This window comes from Tyto alba, unplaced genomic scaffold (assembly GCF_018691265.1).
Source record: "Tyto alba isolate M040663 unplaced genomic scaffold, T.alba_DEE_v4.0 Super-Scaffold_7, whole genome shotgun sequence".
NCBI lineage: Eukaryota > Metazoa > Chordata > Aves > Strigiformes > Tytonidae > Tyto > Tyto alba.
This window is the reverse complement of record NW_024881328.1, coordinates 26545454-26564890: the sequence shown is the minus strand read 5'-3', so window position 1 is coordinate 26564890 and position 19437 is coordinate 26545454. Positions and strand designations below refer to the sequence as shown.

At 42.4% G+C, this 19437-nt stretch overlaps 1 protein-coding gene across 1 annotated transcript in view; it reads left to right on the top strand.

The window, feature by feature from the left end:
- The window catches only part of TTN (titin), a 240837-nt gene that overhangs the window by 52111 nt on the left and 169289 nt on the right, over positions 1–19437 (top strand). The window contains exons 45-80 of the mRNA XM_042784452.1: positions 602–880; positions 1966–2529; positions 3025–3306; positions 3412–3690; positions 4049–4327; positions 4426–4704; positions 4828–5115; positions 5235–5513; positions 5613–5894; positions 6002–6280; positions 6391–6669; positions 6764–7042; positions 7161–7448; positions 7549–7827; positions 7975–8256; positions 8382–8660; positions 8804–9082; positions 9187–9465; positions 9593–9880; positions 10074–10352; positions 10560–10841; positions 11415–11693; positions 11797–12078; positions 12592–12870; positions 12991–13278; positions 13495–13773; positions 13875–14153; positions 14257–14535; positions 14638–14925; positions 15053–15340; positions 16214–16495; positions 17237–17515; positions 17634–17915; positions 18061–18339; positions 18466–18753; positions 19131–19409. Coding sequence (XP_042640386.1) covers positions 602–880; positions 1966–2529; positions 3025–3306; positions 3412–3690; positions 4049–4327; positions 4426–4704; positions 4828–5115; positions 5235–5513; positions 5613–5894; positions 6002–6280; positions 6391–6669; positions 6764–7042; positions 7161–7448; positions 7549–7827; positions 7975–8256; positions 8382–8660; positions 8804–9082; positions 9187–9465; positions 9593–9880; positions 10074–10352; positions 10560–10841; positions 11415–11693; positions 11797–12078; positions 12592–12870; positions 12991–13278; positions 13495–13773; positions 13875–14153; positions 14257–14535; positions 14638–14925; positions 15053–15340; positions 16214–16495; positions 17237–17515; positions 17634–17915; positions 18061–18339; positions 18466–18753; positions 19131–19409 — 10413 coding nt within the window. The remainder of the gene's footprint in view (positions 1–601; positions 881–1965; positions 2530–3024; positions 3307–3411; positions 3691–4048; positions 4328–4425; positions 4705–4827; positions 5116–5234; positions 5514–5612; positions 5895–6001; positions 6281–6390; positions 6670–6763; positions 7043–7160; positions 7449–7548; positions 7828–7974; positions 8257–8381; positions 8661–8803; positions 9083–9186; positions 9466–9592; positions 9881–10073; positions 10353–10559; positions 10842–11414; positions 11694–11796; positions 12079–12591; positions 12871–12990; positions 13279–13494; positions 13774–13874; positions 14154–14256; positions 14536–14637; positions 14926–15052; positions 15341–16213; positions 16496–17236; positions 17516–17633; positions 17916–18060; positions 18340–18465; positions 18754–19130; positions 19410–19437) is intronic.

The following is a 19437-nucleotide window of genomic DNA, read 5'->3' as shown; positions in this document are numbered from 1 at the left end:
ATACAATATTAATACCATCATGCCACTAATCAGAGGGCCACCTTTCTCTCTGGATTTATGGTCACCTTTTACCTTATTGCCAAGTCTCTCCCTTCCCTCACTCCACTCTGTGTTCAGGAACATTGTTGCTTCCTGTTCTTATCACACAAGCATGGTCAGTACAAGCTGTATCTCAGTCCCAACCACGTCTCCCATTGTTGCCTGTGATGTGGGCCTGCTCTTCCCACTTTTCTCACTGCTGCACTCTCTCTTACTCTTTAGAGTCATTGCACACTTTCAGCACAAATTCTTGTTCACACCATAATTTCTCACAGCTCCAGGATAGCGTAGTATATATTTGTATCACATTGTTATTTTGCACTGTTATTTCACATTGTTTTTCCAGTATAGCCACTGTGTTTCCTGATGTCATTATACACCATAACGCTGTTTGTCCACTGAGCCTCGTACTGCTTTCTTACAGATATTTTTTTTTTTTACAGTCACTTTATGTGGATTGAGAATAAACCACATTTTTTTTTTTTTTCATCAGTCACTTCACTGTTACTTTCCAGAATGTCAGCAGGCAGGGCTTTGAGTTGTTCTCTGCTTCTGATTTCAGTTGCACCAATCCTGAGGAGAAGGCTTGAATCTCTGGAGGTGGCTGTAAATCATGTGGCCAAGTTTACCTGTGAAGTAGAGACTGCTCCGAACGTCAGGTTCCAGTGGTACAAAGCCGGCCGAGAGATATATGATGGTGACAAATACTCCATTCACACCTCCAACTACCTCTCCACATTGGAGATCCCAAGGCCTCAGGTTGTTGACTACGGAGAGTATAGCTGCAAGGCTTCCAACCAGCATGGCAGTGTAAGCTCTACAGCCCTTTTAACAGTAACTGGTAAGTACAGACTTTCAAGCACTTGTCCATGAAGCATCTTAGTATATTGTAATGCTTTCACTGCTATACTTACAAATATTTCTGGTGGGGCTCTTGATTGCCATTGGTATATATAATCCATGTTTAATTTTGGCAGGAACAAGCACAGAGAAGGAATAATTTTTATGAATGCTGCTTTTAGGTGCATTCTGTACCTAGAAAAGGGAATCAGCCTGAAAATTTTCCAGAGGGAAGAAAGAAGCGGGGAAAGAGAGCGGGAGAAACTAGTTCATCAACAGAATGGGTTTGCTTTGTAAATACATTCTTGAAGAAGGTTTACTTAACTTACAGACAAGAAAACATACACTTTTAAATTTTATTTCTTTGGTGTAATAATCATTATGTGATTAACCTAGCACCCTATGTTTATCCTGCAGCTGTACTTGTGAGGCAGGCTATGCAGCTACACATACCTGAACATCTATGTGTCATGGCCAGTGGGGAACCCTATGTGATTGAAGAAATAGATCTTAAACAAACAAAAGAAGGTTTAAAGCTGTTTCAATTTGCAAACTTTTTTTGTCTATTGAGAGCTATACAACTATCTTTTTTTAAGAAACATACAAACAAACAAGATCCGTTGGGCTTTTAGTGTATGATGATTTTTTTACTCTGATTTATCTCTTTGTGGGAGGAGTCTTTATGTGGTCTTTGCTAAGTGGCAGATGATAGAGACTAAAGAAAGTTGCACAAACTATGAAATGCATGCAAACTTTTCTATCTTGAGGGAATGGTGTGCAAACACATCAGTCTTGGGGGAGGAAGTTCTGGCTTTTGGTTTATTTTCCTTTAGTTTGTACATTGCTGCAGAGATTCAAAATGCCTTCAACCTCTGAAACAATATACAAACACAAGAAGTACAAAACCAAAAGCCAAAATTCATCATCTTTAACACCTCTTATCTCCTACACTTCCGGCTTCTTTTGCTTAAGCGTATCCAGTGACAAACTGGGACCCTCTTTCTCTCTGTCCCTGGAAAATGTGGAGAAAGAGCATAAACTCTTGGTCCTCACCTCTGGATAACATTGAACCCCTTTGTTTTGCAGAAGCACTTCCACCAACGTTTCTTACCAGACCTGAATCTATCACTACTTTTGTGGGCAAAAGTGCTAAGTTCCTGTGTACTGTTTCGGGCACTCCAGTCATCGATGTCGCCTGGCAGAAGGATGGCACGACCATTTCACCTTCAGACCACTACAAGATCTCCAAAGTGGAAAATAAACATGTGTTAGAAATTTCCCATCTCACCACCAGCGACAGAGGGGTTTATACCTGCAAAGCTTCCAACAAGTTTGGGGCTGACATTTGCCAGGCTGAAATGATCATTATAGACAAACCCCACTTCATTAAAGTTTTGCAGTCAGTGCAGTCAGCAGTCAATAAAAAAGTACATCTTGAATGTCAGGTAGATGAAGACAGGAAAGTAACAGTAGCATGGACAAAAGATGGAAGCAAAATCCCTCCAGGCAAAGATTATAAGATTTACTTTGAAGACAAAATAGCCTCACTTGAGATTCCTTTGGCTAAACTCAAGGATTCAGGCCACTATGTGTGCACTGCCTCAAATGAGGCAGGAAGCAGCTCCTCTTCTGCCAGCGTCACAGTCAGAGGTAAGTTAGTCCTACACCTCCTTTACCTTTGTTCTTCTTGGTTCCCCATTTCTTCTTTTGCAGGCAAGGATTTCTCTGGGCTGAAATCACACTGTGAACTCTTCTCAGGCCTGCCATCAGGTCTATTCACCTCTTGCTCATTTGCTCTGCTGCCTTTTGGTGCACTGTGTGTTGTCTCAATATTTCTTTTACCGGCCAGATCCAAGAACTGCTCCTGCATTCAAGGGAGAGGTAGACAGAGAGGGCAAGAGAAACTACAAGAACTGCAGTTCAGCAAAGATTATACTGATCTTTTCTAAAGTCATGGTTTGTTCTTGCACTAGGAACCAATCTTTCAAAGCTTTGTATTTCAACTTTCTTTTTTCTCTTTCCCTTTCCCCCTTTCCCTTTTCTTCTCCCTTTTCTTCCTTTTCTTCTGCTTTTTCTTTTTTTCTTTCTCTTTTTCCCCTTTTTCCATTTTCTTCCCCTTACCTTTTATTTTCTTCCCATTTTTAGAACCACCATCCTTTGTGAAGAAGGTCTATCCATCTTATTTACTGACCCCAGGTGACTCTGCACGCCTTCAGTGCAAAATCAAAGGGTCTCCTGAAATCCAGGTTACTTGGTTTAAGAACAATAAGGAAATCCGTGAAAGCAACACACACAGGATGTCCTTTGTCAATTCTGTGGCTGTGTTAGATATTTTGGAGATGAAAGTTGATGACAGTGGGAGCTACTCATGTGAAGCTGTAAACGAGGTTGGAAGTGACAGCTGCACCACTGAAGTAGTTGTCAAAGGTCTGTTCTTGCTGCTGATAGTCACATTCTTGAGAAAACCTTCGCTTCCTTTTTTTTTTTTTTTTTTTGACATGATTGACTAATACTTTCTCACTGATTTTATAGAGCCTCCATCTTTCATCCGAACACTTGAACCAGCAGAGGTAGTGAAGGGAACAAACACCATTCTTCAGTGTGAAGTTGCTGGCACTGGACCTTTTGAGATTACCTGGTACAAAGACAAGAAACAGATTCGCAGTAGTAAAAAATACAGGTTGACCTCTCAGAAAGCTATTATTTCTCTGGAAGTGTCTTCATTTAATAGTGCGGATGTTGGTGAATACGAGTGTATGATAGCTAACGAAGTTGGGAAGTGCATATGCAGTGCAACATACATCTTGAAAGGTCAGTGGGAGGGAGAAAACTCGACTTACTGAAGGGATTGGCAAGAACTTCACATTTCTTAAAATGTCTTTTCTTTGGATTTGTGGGTGGTTGGGGAGGGAGAATATCTTCTTCTTCTCTTAAAATTCTGTGCATATCTCAACTCTTATGTGTCATCAATTTGAAGGACATTGAACTTAAAAGGCCATGAATCAGCTCACAGATGGGGAATGCAGCTCTTCTCCTTGCCTGCTCTTTAGCCGAGTTGCATGATGAACTGTGCATACTGTCTCATAAAACTGTCTCTGAACAGCATATTTCATGGGATCATGTGGTAGCAGATGAGTATTTCTTCTTGTGTCTTTTTTTTTTGAATTAGAACCACCATCTTTTGTTAAGAAAATCGAAAATGTGACAGCTCTGTCTGGAGACAGTATTACATTACAGGCTGTGGTGAAAGGATCAGAGCCTATTTCTGTGATGTGGATGAAGGGCAAAGACATTATTCAAGATGATAACAAAGTGAGAGTGACATTTGAACATGGTCTAGCAACACTGCAAATTACTGGTGTCCAGCTGAGCTCGAGTGGCAAATACACCTGTGTAGCTGAGAATGATGCAGGAAGTCAGTCCTGCTTTGGTGAACTAGCAGTGAAAGGTCAGTGGAGTAGTGCTGTAATCCCTACATTGTCTGCCACTTGAGGGGAAGAGCAATTTCCTTTTGTCCTTAACACTGGTTGTTTAATTCTGTTGTAGAACCTGCCAAAATCATTGAAAAATCTGAAATGATCCAGGTAACTGCAGGGGAACCAGCCATTTTGGAATACACTGTCACAGGCACTCCAGAACTAAAAACCAAATGGTTCAAAGATGGAAGGCCACTACCTGCCAGCAAAAAATATAGGATCAGCTTTAAAAATAACATTGCCCAGCTCAAGTTCTATGCCACTGAAATGCAGGACAGTGGCGAGTACACCTTTGAGATATCCAATGATGTGGGCATCAGCTCCTGTACTACCAGCTTCACTGTGCTAGGTTGGTACTGACTCTTTGTAAAGAGCCCTACTACTCTGTTCTGAGCCCAACAGAGCCAGAAGAGGAACTGCATGCCTATTTTGATCATGTGCTAGTTTCTTTTATTTTTTTCACTCTCAACAGATCGTACTCTCCCTCCTTCCTTTACTAAACCACTGAAGAATATTGACAGCATCATTAACACCTCATGCCGCCTAGACTGCAAAATTTCAGGCTCTCTTCCAATGACCGTCTCTTGGTTTAAGCAAGACACAGAGATCACTTCAAGTGCCAAGTACACAGTATACTTTGCAGAAGGCTCTGCATCTTTGGAAATAAAACACCTAAATCCAAGTGATGCTGGGGTCTACATTTGCAGAGCCACAAACTCTGCTGGTAGCAAAGACAGCAGTAGCACCTTGTTTATAAAAGGTTTGGCAATTTGTTTCACATTTCTTGGAGTTTTACTTTCATGTGATAACACTTTTCTTCCCCAAACTGCAGGCCATGTGTCTTGCTTTTGACCATTGTTTCCTTTCAATGCAATCTAGAGCCACCCAGCTTCACTATAGAACCAGAGTCCCAAGATGTACTGCCTGCATCAACTGTACGTTTCAAAGGCACATTTAAAGGCACAACACCGCTGTTGGTGAAATGGTTTAAAGATGATACTGAGCTGGTGACAGGAGGAGCCTGCTACATTATGACAGAAGCATTAGCAAGTTACTTGGAGCTTTATGCAGTCAAACCAACAGACTCAGGAAAATACACCTGCAAAGTCTCCAATGTAGCTGGTTCAGTAACATGCAGTGCAAACTTGTTTGTAAAAGGTTTGCGTTCTTACTCTCTTTTAAACTTTCAGCTGCTGGATTGACCCAGTGCACTCTTTTCTGCCTTCTTTGTCCTGAACACTCTTCTTAAATCCACAGAACCTGCTGCCTTCAAGGAGAAGCTAGAGCCAACCCATCTGGTAAAGAAAGGCGGATATGCTGAGCTGACCTGTGAAGTCACTGGTACTCCTGAGATTAAAATCACATGGTTCAAGGATGATAGAGAGCTAAAAGAGAGTGACAAATACAGGATGTCTTTCACAAAATCCTTGGCAATACTCCATGTTACAGAGGTTGAGACTGAAGACAGTGGGGAATATATTTGCGAGGCCAAAAATGATGCTGGAAAAGATATTTGCAGTAGTGTTGTTACAGTCAAAGGTGTGTGTGACATGCATCCACACAGTTTGTCTCTTTAAACTCAGTGCAGTTTTACAGGCTTCAAAAGTATGATTAATTCAAACTGCACTCTCTCTTTTGCACTGTAGAGTCACCTTATTTTAGCAAGGAGTTTCAATCCATGGAAGTCTTGAAGGATTCTGATGTGGTTTTGGAGTGCGAGGTGCTTGGCACACCTCCCTTTGAAGTGTTTTGGGTGAAAGATGATAAACCCGTGCGGAGCAGTAAGAAGCACAGAATAAGCACTGAGAAATCTTTGATTAGCCTCCACGTTTTCAGGTTTGATGCTTCTGATGTTGGCGAGTATCAGTGTAGAGTAACGAATGATGTCGGGAGCTGCCTCTGCAGTTCGGAGGTCACACTGAAAGGTTAGTGCAAGGTGCAGAATGCCAGTAGCATGCTCTTATCCCAGTGTAGTTTCCATGCCACATTGTCATGCAGCAGACACATACTTACACAACCACTTTCTTCCTGCCAGAGCCCCCACAGTTCCTGAAGAGGATAGAAAACATTAGTTCCCTTCGTGGGGGCACAGTCGTGTTTCAGGCTGCTATTAAAGGCTCCTTGCCCATCACTGTGTCCTGGCTGAAAGACAATGATGAAGTGATTGAAGACAACAATATCAAAATGACCTTTGTGAACAATGTTGCCACTCTTCTGGTGAGGTCTATTGAGCTGAAACATGATGGGAAATATTTCTGTCAAGCTAAAAATGAGGCGGGAATTCAGAGGTGTTCTGCTCTGCTGACTGTCAAAGGTTGGTCCTACCCTGAGGGCTTTCAGTGATCTCAGATGGTTCCCTTGTGATTTTTACAGATGCCCTTAACACTCTGTCTCCTTGTTTACAACAGAACCTGCTACAATCGTGGACAAGGCTGTGTCAATAGATGTGACTGAGGGAGACCCAGCAACCTTGCAGTGTAAATTTTCAGGAACGAAGCATATTACAGCCAAATGGTTCAAAGATGGCAAGGAACTGACGTTAGGCCCAAAATATAAGATCAGTGTTACAGATGCAGTCTCAGTCCTAAAGGTGCTTCATGCAGAAAAGAAAGATAGTGGGGAATACATTTTTGAGGTTCACAATGACGTTGGGAGCAGTAGCTGTTCTGCCAGTATTAATGTCTTAGGTGTGTATGGGATCTCTTTTACCGTTGTTTTTACATACAAAATCTTTTCTCCTGAGCTGACATCTGCCACAATCAAGGTTGAATTTCATACTTTGTCTTTTTACTCTGTCTTGGATAGATCTCATTATACCACCTAAATTCACCAAAAAGCTCAAGAAAATGGACAGCATTAAGGGCTCTTTTGTCCACCTGGAGTGCATAGTGTCTGGTTCACATCCTATCAGTATCCAGTGGTACAAGGATGGACAAGAAATAACAGCAAGTGAAAAGCACAAATACTCTTTCCATGATAATACTGCATTTCTGGAAATCAATAAACTGGAAGGCACGGACAGTGGCTCTTATACCTGTGAAGCAACGAATAAGGCAGGGAGCAACCAATGCAGTGGGTTCTTAACAGTCAAAGGTTTGAGCTCCTTCTTTGTCTTGTGTTAGGTTTCTTATTCATAATTTTTTAATTCCTCTGTCTCAGGGTAATCATCTTTCTTCCTTTTTACATGTTACAGAACCACCATATTTTGTGGAAAAACCCCAGTCCCAAGAGGTTGTGCCCAATGCTAGGGTTCAGTTCAAAGCACTGGTGAAAGGCTCTACTCCTCTGCAGATAAAGTGGTTTAAAGACAGCCAGGAGCTCCTCTCTGGAGCCAATCGATCTGTCTGGAAGGACAACACATCTAGTGTACTGGAGCTCTTCTCAGCTAGGACATCTGACTCTGGGAACTACACTTGTCAGATAAGCAATGATGTGGGGACTGCAACTTGCAAAACAGTTTTGTTTGTAAAAGGTGTGCAAACCAATGTTCTCACCTTTGTGGTTCTGATTTTTCTGTGCAATTCTGGCGGGGTAGGGAGGGGAGGGGTTAGGAATCTCTTGTATTTCTTTAAACTACCTTGAATATTATAAAGCCTCACCTTTTCTTTCCATCTTCTAGAGCCCCCCAGATTTATTCAGATGCCAACTTCTGTAGTAGCTTTGCGTGAAGGACAATCTACCACTTTTGAATGCCAGGTAGTAGGCACACCAGTGATCCACATCACATGGTACCTGGATGGGAATGAAATAACTGACCAAGCTAAATACGGCGCCTCCTTCATTGACGGTTTAGCCACTTTGAAAGTCACTCAAGCCAGAGTATCAGATAGTGGGATTTATGTTTGTGAAGCCCACAATGATGCAGGCAGTGAGAGCTGCAGCGTCGAGCTGAAAGTAAAAGGTTGGTTTTGAACATCTTGTCATCATCCAGCTATGCTACATAGCTGGGGTGATGGAGCAGGGGAGACTTCTCTCCTCAAAATCATTCAAGGTTACTATCTACTTTCTCCTCGTTCCTCTTTGTAGAGCCTCCAACATTTGTTCGGGAGTTGAGTCCCACCAAGGTAGTGAAGGGTTTGGAGGCCACACTCGAATGTGAGGTGACTGGTACTCCTCCATTTGAAGTGAAGTGGCTGAAGAACAATAAGGAGATGTTCAGCAGCAAGAAATATGCCATCTCCACCAAAGAATCAATATTTACCCTTACTGTGACTAACTGTGATGTCTCGGATGTTGGTGAATATCAATGTGTTATATCAAATGAAGGTGGGAGCTGTTCTTGCAGCACAAGGCTCAGCTTGAAAGGTCAGTCCTCTAGGAAGTATATCCCAAACATTATATCCCCTAGCTAAACTGCAGTGAGTAGAATGACTTTATACGATCTCTCTTTCCCCTCTTCCCTTTCCATGACTTCTCTTCCAAACAACAAACAAAACCTTGTACCACAGAACCGCCATCCTTCGTCAAGAAACTGGAGAACGTCACTAGCATTTTGAAAGGTACTGCATTCTTCCAGTGCACCGTAGCAGGCGCTCAACCCTTATCTGTATCGTGGATAAAAGATGAGAAAATACTAGAAGACGATGAGCACCACTATATCACCTTTGAGAACAACGTTGCCACACTGAAACTTACTAATGTTGACCTCAGCCACAGAGGAAGATACACCTGCCAGGCAAAGAACGAGTCTGGTGTAGAGAAGTGCTTTGCTTTGCTTTTTGTACAAGGTGTGTACAAGGTGTGACACTTCAAACTCATCCTTGATGACTACTTGGAAATCAGTCCTCTATCTGTGTAGCTAACTGACATTTTTATACACTTTATACCTCAGAGCCAGCATGGATCATAGAAAAGGCTAAGTCACTTAAAGTCACTGAAAGAGACCCCGTGACTTTGGAGTGTACCGTGGCTGGGACACCAGAGCTCCGAATTAGATGGTACAAAGATGGAAAACAGCTCCTGCCCAGTAGATACTACACAATGAGCTTTGAAAACAATGTGGCCAGTTTCAGGATTGAACCTGTATCAAAGGAGGATAGTGGTACATACAGTTTTAAGGTTGAAAATGACTTTGGAAGTAGCACCTGTGAAGCTGTTCTGACTGTGCTAGGTTTGTATTGTCATTTGGAAAACTCACTGATCCAGCAGGGAGGGAATGAAAAAATTATAATCTCTGTTTGTGAAAAATAGGCAAGGAGGTAACCAGTATATTTTTGCCATCTTTTTCTGTTGGACAGATCAATCAATTCCTCCTGCATTTATCAAAAAACTAACCAAAAAGGATACCGTTCTGGGATCTTCTATCCAAATGGAGTGCAAAGTCTCTGGGTCACTCCCCATTACTGCAAAATGGTTTAAGGATGGAAAAGAGATAACTGACAGTGCAAAATATAGAAGCCTGTGCCATGAGAACACTATGTCACTCGAGATTGCTAATCTAGAGCTGGCAGACAGTGCAAATTACACATGCAGTGTCTCTAATGTTGCTGGGAACGATTCTTGCAGTGCTGTCCTGACTGTGAAAGGTTTGAAACTCTTTTACTACTTCTTATTTGTGACAGATGCTAGGAAATTACCTTAAATCTTATGCTAACATAAAACTCTTATACCTCTTAATATTAATGCTGAAAACTTGGTCTCCATACTTACCTCACTAATTTTCTTCATTCTTAGAGATTTCTGATGTAACTGAGTGTTTCTTTTTCTTAAAAACTGCAGAGCCACCAAGCTTCTTAGTAAAACCTGAAAGCCAGCAAGCCATCCCAGATTCCACAGTGGATTTTAAGGCCACACTAAAAGGAACACCACCCTTTACAGTAAAGTGGTTCAAAGAAGACTTAGAACTTGTATCCGGTCCAACTTGTTTCATTGGGATTGAAGGGTCTACTGTGTTCTTAACTCTCTATTCAGTGGATACTTCTAGGAGTGGGCACTACACTTGTCACGTTTCAAATGATGTTGGCAGTGACTCTTGCACTACAACATTGATGGTAACAGGTGTGCACTCCTTCTTGTTGTGTTGTGGTCTTTTCAACTATTTATTTTCTTTCTTTTTTGCCAAGCCCACCTCAGTGATCTTTGATACATTTCCAAGTGAAATCCCTACCCTACCTTTGCAACTCACAGTTGTTTGGATCTTTTCCCTCCTCTTTTATTTCCAGTATTAATTCAGACCTTCCTGACCTAATTTTTTTGTTTTTTTAGAACCACCCAAGTTTTCTAAGAAGCTTGAGGCGGCAAAAGTAGTCAAGCAGGGTGACTCAGCCCGGCTTGAGTGCAAAGTAAGTGGATCTCCAGAGATGAAAGTAGTGTGGTTCAGAAATGACCATGAAATTGTTGCCAGTGAAAAATTCCGGACGTCATTCATTGACTCTGTGGCTGTGCTTGAAATGAATCATCTCAGTACTGATGAAAGTGGTGACTACATCTGTGAAGCTCACAACCCTGCCGGCAAAGCCAGCTGCAGCACCAAAGTCACAGTGAAAGGTTAGCTGTCCTCTTGTTCTCTGACTACATCCTATTTTTCCCTGGTGGCTTTATCCCTTGGAAATCCACAAGAACATGAGATTAATTTCTTATTTCAGGACTGCCTTTTTCTTAATGTCATGTTTGTTTCTTGATGCACCCTCACCCCCTCAGTCATCACCTGAACAAGAGATGTTATTCTTAATGCAAATAAGTCCTAACATAGGTATTCCCCAGTTCTATGACTGTCAATGTCCAAGACATACGATAGTGGAAATTGTTATATCAAGGAGCAGAAATATGTAGAAAAAGAACAGACCCAAACTTATCAGCTTTACACCTGGTATTTGAGACTACTAGTAGCTCAATGAGATCTGTACCCTCTTTGCCAAGGGTCACCTCTCTGCTTACATTTCCACAGCAGAGCTAAGAGTTCTGAATGCTCACCTACCTGCAAGATAATTTCATATCATGTCCAGAAAATAAGGGAAGTCCTTGACCATTCTGTTGATTTTCTCAGCAGTGTCATGTAGAAACTGTTTGTTGAATAGCTCCAGACTCCCTTTTAAAAATGTTCCTTTCTTCCTTTGTTAGAACCTCCTGTCTTTAGCAGGAAGCCCTCTCCAGTAGACATGCTCAAAGGAACTGAGGTTAGCCTGGAATGTGAGATTTCAGGAACACCACCATTTGACGTTACCTGGTACAAAGACAGGAGACAAATTCGCAGCAGTAAGAAGTATAAGGTTACAGCCAAAAACTACCATACAAGTGTTCACATTCTTAATGTTGAAGCTGCAGATGTTGGTGAATATCAGTGCAAAGCACAGAACGACGTAGGAAGTGACACTTGTTTTTGCACTGTGAAGCTGAAAGGTAAAGTATTGGCATATGTGCCTTCTGCAGTGCTCCCAAGGCACTGCATTGCTTGTCTTTATGTAGGCACTGTATTTACTGTAACTACATATTTCTTCTACAGAACCACCAAAATTCTTGACAAAAATAAACAGTGTGACTGTTGTGGTTGGTGAACCAGTAGAGTTACAAGCAAGAGTGGAGGGCTCCCAGCCAATTTCTGTGCAGTGGCTTAAAGACAAAGAGGAAATTATTAGAGAAAGTGAAAACAGGAAGATTACATTTATGGAAAATGTTGCAACTTTACAACTTGTGCGCACAGACACAAGCAATGCTGGAAAATACATCTGTCAGATCAAAAATGATGCTGGAAGTCGCGAGTGCATGGCTACCTTAACTATTCTAGGTTGGTAAAAAGAAAAAAATCATAAAAGATCTTTTTAAAGATAGAAACTTTGCTATTTAGTCTCAACTGTACACTTTGCTTATGCCACTGAGTTCAAATCAATCAAAACAGAGAATCCTTGTATCCCCAACAAGGAGTAGTCAAGTTCTTTACTTTCAGTTGTCCAGGGATAAGGGTGAAAGGAACCACAGGCCTCTACACTGTGATGGGATCCATTTGCCTGGATTTCTAAGTCATGTCTTCTGCTCATGCCTGCTTAGAGAGGGACAGACAGTTACATTTTCTCCTAGAAGTTTAAAAATATTTTAACTTTATTGTGGAGAACATCTGAAATCTCCAGTTTAGGGTAGAATGAAGGGTGGAAAAAACAGAGCTGAAAAAATTCCCCAGCCCAAAAAACTGAGATATCCTTAGTATCAAATGTGTAAGCCTCATCTCATAGTGCTATAATATGTAGAACTAGTACTAATAAATCCAGTTTTCACTATACATGTTACCCATCTCTCCTTCCAGAGCCTGCAGTCATTGTAGAGAAAGCAGAGCCAATGAGAGTTACTGTAGGAGATGCCTGTACTTTGGAGTGCAAAGTAGCAGGCACACCGGAGCTTTCCACTGGGTGGTTCAAGGATGGCAAAGAGCTGACCAGCAGCCAAAAATACAGAATTACTTTCCTCAATAAAGTATCTACGCTTAAAATTATGGATGCAGAAAAAGAAGATGGTGGATTGTACACTTTTGCAGTGCAGAATGATGTGGGGAAAAGCAGTTGCACAGCATCGGTTGATGTTTTAGGTTGGTTGGGTATCTTCTATCTTTTACAAAAACTTTCATTCAATCATGTTCTCTTTCCTTTCTTCCATTTCTTCCCTCCTTTTCTCTCTAACCATGGATTTATTATGTTTTCTTATGCAGATCGAATCATTCCTCCTTCTTTCACAAGAAAACTAAAAGAAACCCCTTGCGTCCTGGGTTCCTCAGCATTGCTGGAATGCAAAGTGTCGGGTTCACCTCCTATTTCTGTTGCCTGGTTCCGAAATGGTCTTAAGTTAGTCAGTGGGGAAAAACATCAAATCTCCTTTTCAGATAACCTGTGTATTTTAGAAGTGAATTCACTGAGCGACTCAGATACTGGAACTTACACCTGTAAAGCTACCAACAGAGCAGGTTCAGATGAATGCAGTGCTGTATTGACCGTACAAGGTCAGTATATGATGGTCAGGAAGCTCTCTGAGCTATTCTTTCCTATTTCTCTCTTGAAATTGTCTATGGTCTTTTGGTCTTTTCTAAATATACTTGGGGAAAATTATTGACTGGAAAATAAAGAATTTGTTCTTTAACTTCTGTAGGTGCGTGGAAATGCCAGGGTTATGCTGTAGCAACCTGTCTTATCTCTTTTTTTTGCTCTTCTGTGTTTAGAACCACCTTCTTTTGAGAAGACACCAGAGCCTCTGGATGTCTTGCCAGGCACAAGCATCACTTTTACATGTGTTATCAGAGGAACCCCTCCTTTTAAGGTGAACTGGTTTAGAGGAGCCAATGAGCTTGTGCCAGGGGACAAATGCAGTATCTACTTGGAGGACTCCATTGTAGAGCTTGAGTTATTTGATGTAACTCCTCTCCAAAGTGGAGAGTACACTTGTCTAGTGACTAATGATGCTGGCAGGGCAAATTGTACAACACACCTTACAGTAAAAGGTTTGTAAAGATTGTGTGTCTCTCTCTACCTCAAAATATTGTTTCCTTTCCTCCATTTGTCCTGTTGTGCTCAACATTTGTGACTTCTTACCTTTCATTAGAGCCAGCTGTCTTTGTGAAGAAACTGAGCGATCAGTATGTGGAGCCTGGCAAGCCCATCATCCTGGAGGGCACTTACACAGGCAGCCTGCCCATCTCTGTGACATGGAAGAAGAATGGCCACGCCATCACTCAGTCTCAGAAGTGTAGCATCACCACCACAGAGAAATCTTGCATCCTGGAAATACTTGACAGCACGAAAGAAGATGCAGGAGAATACACTTGTCACGTTGAAAATGAAGCTGGCAGAGATGTTTGTGAGGCTGTAGTCTCTACCCTAGGTGTGTGCTCTCTTTGTTTTTTTTTTCTTGCCTGTTCTTTCAAGTGTATGCATTACAAGGACTGGCACAATAACAAGCCTATCTAATTGCTTCTCTTTTTTAGAACCTCCCTATTTTGTTACACACTTGGAGCCTCTTGAGGTGTCAGTTGGTGATTATACTACATTGCAATGCTGCGTTGCTGGAACACCAGAAATCACTGTGTCTTGGTACAAAGGTGATACAAAACTCAGGTCTACTCCTGAATACAAAGTGTTCTTCAAAGACAATGTTGCTACACTTATTTTCAACAAAGTGGTTAGCAACGACAGTGGAGAATATATCTGCAAGGCAGAAAACAGTGTAGGAACTGCATCTACAAAGGCTCTCTTAAAAGTTCAAGGTGATGAATTTATACTAGCTGGCTACAAATTCTTTTTCTCTTGAAAAAATATAAAATAATTGCTTCCTGGGGAATATTTATTCTTTACTTGCTTTCTTCTAGAGCGCAAACGACCACCTTCCTTCGCAAGAAAATTAAAGGACATTGAGCACCCTCTTGGTTTACCCCTTAAATTTATGTGCCGGCTCAATGGCTCAGAACCCATTACTGTGACTTGGCATAAAGACGGTGTGCTGCTGAGTGATGACCACAGTGTGCACACATCCTTTGTAGATAATGTTGCAGTGCTGCAACTGGTGCGAACTGAAATGAATCATACCGGGCAATACTCCTGCACAGCCACCAATGCTGTAGGCACTGTCACCTCAAGTGCTAGGCTCACAGTGGCAGGTGTGTTGGCTTACAAAACTTTTGCCTGGATCACAGGCTCCCCCTTCCCATTTCATGCGTGGTATCTTTGTGTTTGATTGGCTTTTTCATGAGGTATGAGTATTACATGGTTTTTATGTGTTTCTAGAACCCAAGCAAGCACCTGTCTTTGACACCAAACCAGAGTCTATTGATGTGCCTTTTGGAGAAAGTGCTGACTTTGAATGCCATGTTACTGGAGCCCAGCCAATACACATCATCTGGTCTAAGGATGGTCGGGAGATCCGAACTGGAGGAAACTTAAATATTACATTTGTAGCCAACACAGCTCACCTTCGAGTGCTCAGAGTGGGTAAAGGAGACTCTGGCCAATATACTTGCCAAGCTAGTAATGAAGCTGGGAAAGACTTTTGCTCAGCCCAACTCAGCGTCAAAGGTATTAAGTCACCTTCATTTGTGTGGTTTTGTTTTCTTGGGTAAAGAGACCTCTTTGATACTGAGTCTTATCTTCTACCCTTTCCAGTTAGGAAATATATAGAAAGTAGCTTTCCAGAACACAGACATACACCATATGGTGATCTTCTCTTATCACACTGCATGACAGTAGAAGCCTTGAGTGCCTGGAGGATCTCCAAGTGGAAAGATCCTCATGTGAAAGCTCTTTGTATTGAGAGTTGCAGTCATCCTGCTTTTTGCTTTGTCATTAGTGCTTAAACTACAGTCACAGTGGTATTCACACACACTATATGGAAAGTGCTGATATGGTAAATACAACTACCTTGAATTTGTAGGACAGTATTGGTGACCCAAAATCTCTAAAGATTTAAATGGGAGTTCTGAATTGCTGATTTAATCTAGATGATGAATTACTTAAATTCTTCATACAGAAATATGCTTTAAAGATCTGTAAGTAAGTGAAACTATCCCTACCGTGTTTCTGCTGCTCCTGAGGGGTGAAGGACTTGTCAAATCTTTCATACTGGTGTGGGGATGTGTTTTCCCCTCAAAGGTAACAGCAGAATCTCCCTTGGGTGAAGCAATTGTCCTTCATGTATTTTTTGCAGCTCCAGCTGTCTGATGCAGCAGGCTCTAGAGTTGTCAGGATATAGTTTTAGTTGTTGTCTTTGCCTTATTTTCTCAGTCTTGCGTCTTTTCTTGAGAGGAAACTCTGCTTGGGGATACAGCCAGCTGCTGTAGCAAGCTTACTTTGTTGTGCCCCAATACTCTTGTGCTCTCCATAACTCTTGCTCAGCATTGTAGATTTCACATGATAGGTATACTGTCACTCTCTACATACTTTGTTCTGCAGAACCTCCCAAGTTCATCAAGAAGCCTGAAGCTTTGCGGTTCGTGAAGCAGGGGGACACAGTTCAACTTGAATGTAAAATCAGTGGTACACCAAAGATCAAAACTGTGTGGTACAGAAACGATCAGGCACTCCAGGCGAGCAACAGGCTCCATATGTCCTTTGTAGACTCCGTGGCGACGTTAACGATCTTGGGTGCCACCACTGAAGATGCCGGCGATTACATATGTGAAGCCCACAACTCTGCTGGCACAGCCAGTTGCAGTACTTCAGTCGCAGTGAAAGGTTAGCAGCATGGCTCCACACGCCACCACAATTCCAGGCTTCCAGGCCCGCTTCCAGCTTCACATCTCCCTGGACAGGGAGGTGCTGCTGTGGCAGTTGGTGTCTGCTGGGGCAGTATCTCTCCAGCTGCTCTCACATTCAATTGCTGCTGTGTTTAAGCAGCGGAAACAAGGCAGGAAATAGTGATGGGTTTTCAGCACTGTGCGGCCATTCCCTTGTTTCCCCATTTTAGTCAATTGCAAGCTGAATAAGGCAAGCTTGTCATATCACAAGGGAAGCATGGATTAGATGGAACACCAGTCATGGTGAGGGAACTGGGCATACTTTGCAGCCATCCTTCTGCCTCCTCTTTATACGCAATGATCCTGACAGGAATGAAATTTAAGACGGAAGAGGAGGCTGTATTGCTGAGCCTCACTGGTGGTAGCTTTCATGATGTAAAAGAGGCGGAGCAAGATGGAATGTAGCGTGGCTTTTGGGGAGGGGCACTGAGAACTGACCCCAAACAGGTGCAGAAGTGTCAAATTTTCTGCCCTTGGGACTCTGAGTGCTGGGGTGGTTTTCTGGGATATGACAGGGGCTCAACATTTTTGAGAGGTGAGGCCATGTATTTGGATGCTAAATATGGGTTTACAAGAATAAGTCTAGACCCCCTTCCTGAATATGTTGCCTCCTGCTAGTATCCACAAACCCACTCAGGAAAGCAGGCTCACACTTTATGATGTGATTCTTTTTTTATAGAACCACCTGTTTTTAGCAAGGTGCCAAGCCCTGTGGACACACTTAAAGGCTCAGATGTAATCCTCCAGTGTGAGATAGCAGGGACTCCACCCTTTGAGGTGGCTTGGTTCAAGGACCGGAGGCAGGTCAGGAGCAGCAAGAAATTCAAGGTGACAGCAAAGCACTCCATTGCCAGTCTTCATATTCTCAATCTGGAATCTCAAGATACTGGAGACTATCAATGCAAAGCTATGAATGAGGTGGGAAGCGACACTTGCACCTGCCCGGTGAAATTCAAAGGTTTGTATGCTACAGGATCAACAGCATCACCGCTCTCTTTTCTTGATCTCCTGCCTGTTCCTCTTCCAAGCAGACATGCATGACTAACCCTCTTCTGCCTCCTTGTTTTTGCCATCAGAACCCCCACGCTTTGCCAAGAAGTTGAGTGACACTGCAATCTTCGTCGGGGAGCCAACAGCCCTGCAAGCAGTGGTGGAAGGATCCCCACCAATTTCTGTTGTCTGGCTCAAGGACAAGGGTGAAGTTATTAGGGAAAGTGAAAATGTCCAAATGTGGTTTATGGACAACATTGCAACTCTTGAGATTGCCAGTGCAGAGGGAGCTGATGTTGGGAAGTACATTTGCCAGATCAAAAATGATGCTGGCATGCGGGAGTGCTCTGCATTTTTACAAGTTCTAGGTGGGTATAGCCTGCTTTACAGGCACTATATCTTACAGCTCGCACAGTTGCCTCTGTCAGCCCTTGTTTTCTGCTTATATCCTGTGCTCACTGGTTTGTGGGTAGATTTCCTGGTGACACACTGACCCCTCCCTTCCTCTTTCAGAACCAGCAGTCATTTTAGAGAAGACCGAGCCGATCACAGTAATGGCTGGCAATCCTTTTACCTTGGAGTGCAAAGTAGGAGGAACACCTGAACTTATTGCCAAGTGGTACAAAGATGGCAGAGAACTAAGGAGCGACCGCAAATATCAAATTACCTTTTTCAATAATATTTCAACTTTGAAAGTCTTTTCTGCAGAGAGAGGAGACAGGGGCTTGTATACGTTTGAGGTGCATAATGAGGTGGGGGACAGCAGCTGCACTTCCTCAGTTGATGTTTCAGGTCAGCTCTATGTCTTTGTTGTTCACCCTTGTCTTTAAAGGAAGGTTTTTTTCTTTTCCTCTTTCATTTCCCCTCAAAAAAAACCCTAACAGTTTTCTTCTTATTCTTCTGCCCTGTCCTACTTAGATCGTCTTGTTCCTCCTTCATTCTCAAGAAAACTAAAGGAAACAAATGGGGTGCTGGGATCCTCAGTGCTTCTGGAGTGCAAAGTGTCTGGCACATCCCCCATATCTGTGGCCTGGTTTCAGGATGGGAATGAGATTGTTAGTGGAGAAAAATATGAAATCTCATTCTTGGATAACGTTTGTGCTTTGAAGCTGAATGCCCTGGATGTCACAGATACAGGGCCATATACCTGTGTGGCAGCCAATGTGGCTGGATCTGATGAATGCAGTGCCTTCCTGACTGTACAAGGTCAGTGGAAGGATATTACAACCCCTTCAACAAAATTCTTCTTTCTTCTCTTCCTTCCTTCTGGTTTCCCATGGTTTCTTTTTCATATTGTTGTGGTTTTCTTTTTGTTTTTTGGGGTTTTTTTGTTTGTTTTTGTTTTTTTTTTTTTTTTTATTGTTTTGGGGTTTTTTTGTTTGTTTGTTTGGTTGGTTGGTTTTGGTTTTGGTTTTGTTTTACTTTTTTTGTTTGTTTGTTTGTTGGTTTGGTTTGTTTTTTTCTGTTTTATCCCTCTTTCCTTTTTTTTTTTTTTTGACTCAAACCTGCTCCAGTTTTCCTCCATCACAGAGAGTCTCCTGTTAACACCTTTCTTCCTCTTAATTTCTTTGTATGATCCTTAGAACCACCTTCTTTTGTGAAGACACCTGATCCCCAGGAAGTGTTGCCCAGATCAAGTGTGACATTCACCAGCTACATCAAGGGCAGTACTCCCTTCAAAGTGACCTGGTTCCGAGGCATCAGGGAGCTGGTGCCGGACAGCAACTGCTCCATCTCTCTGGATGAGTCTGTGGCACAGCTTCAGCTATACAATGTGGAACCAAGCCACAGCGGAGACTATGCTTGTGTGGTCACAAATGATGCTGGCAGTGCCTCATGCACAACCCAACTCTTTGTGAAAGGTGTGTTTGTGTGTGTGTGTGTATGCAC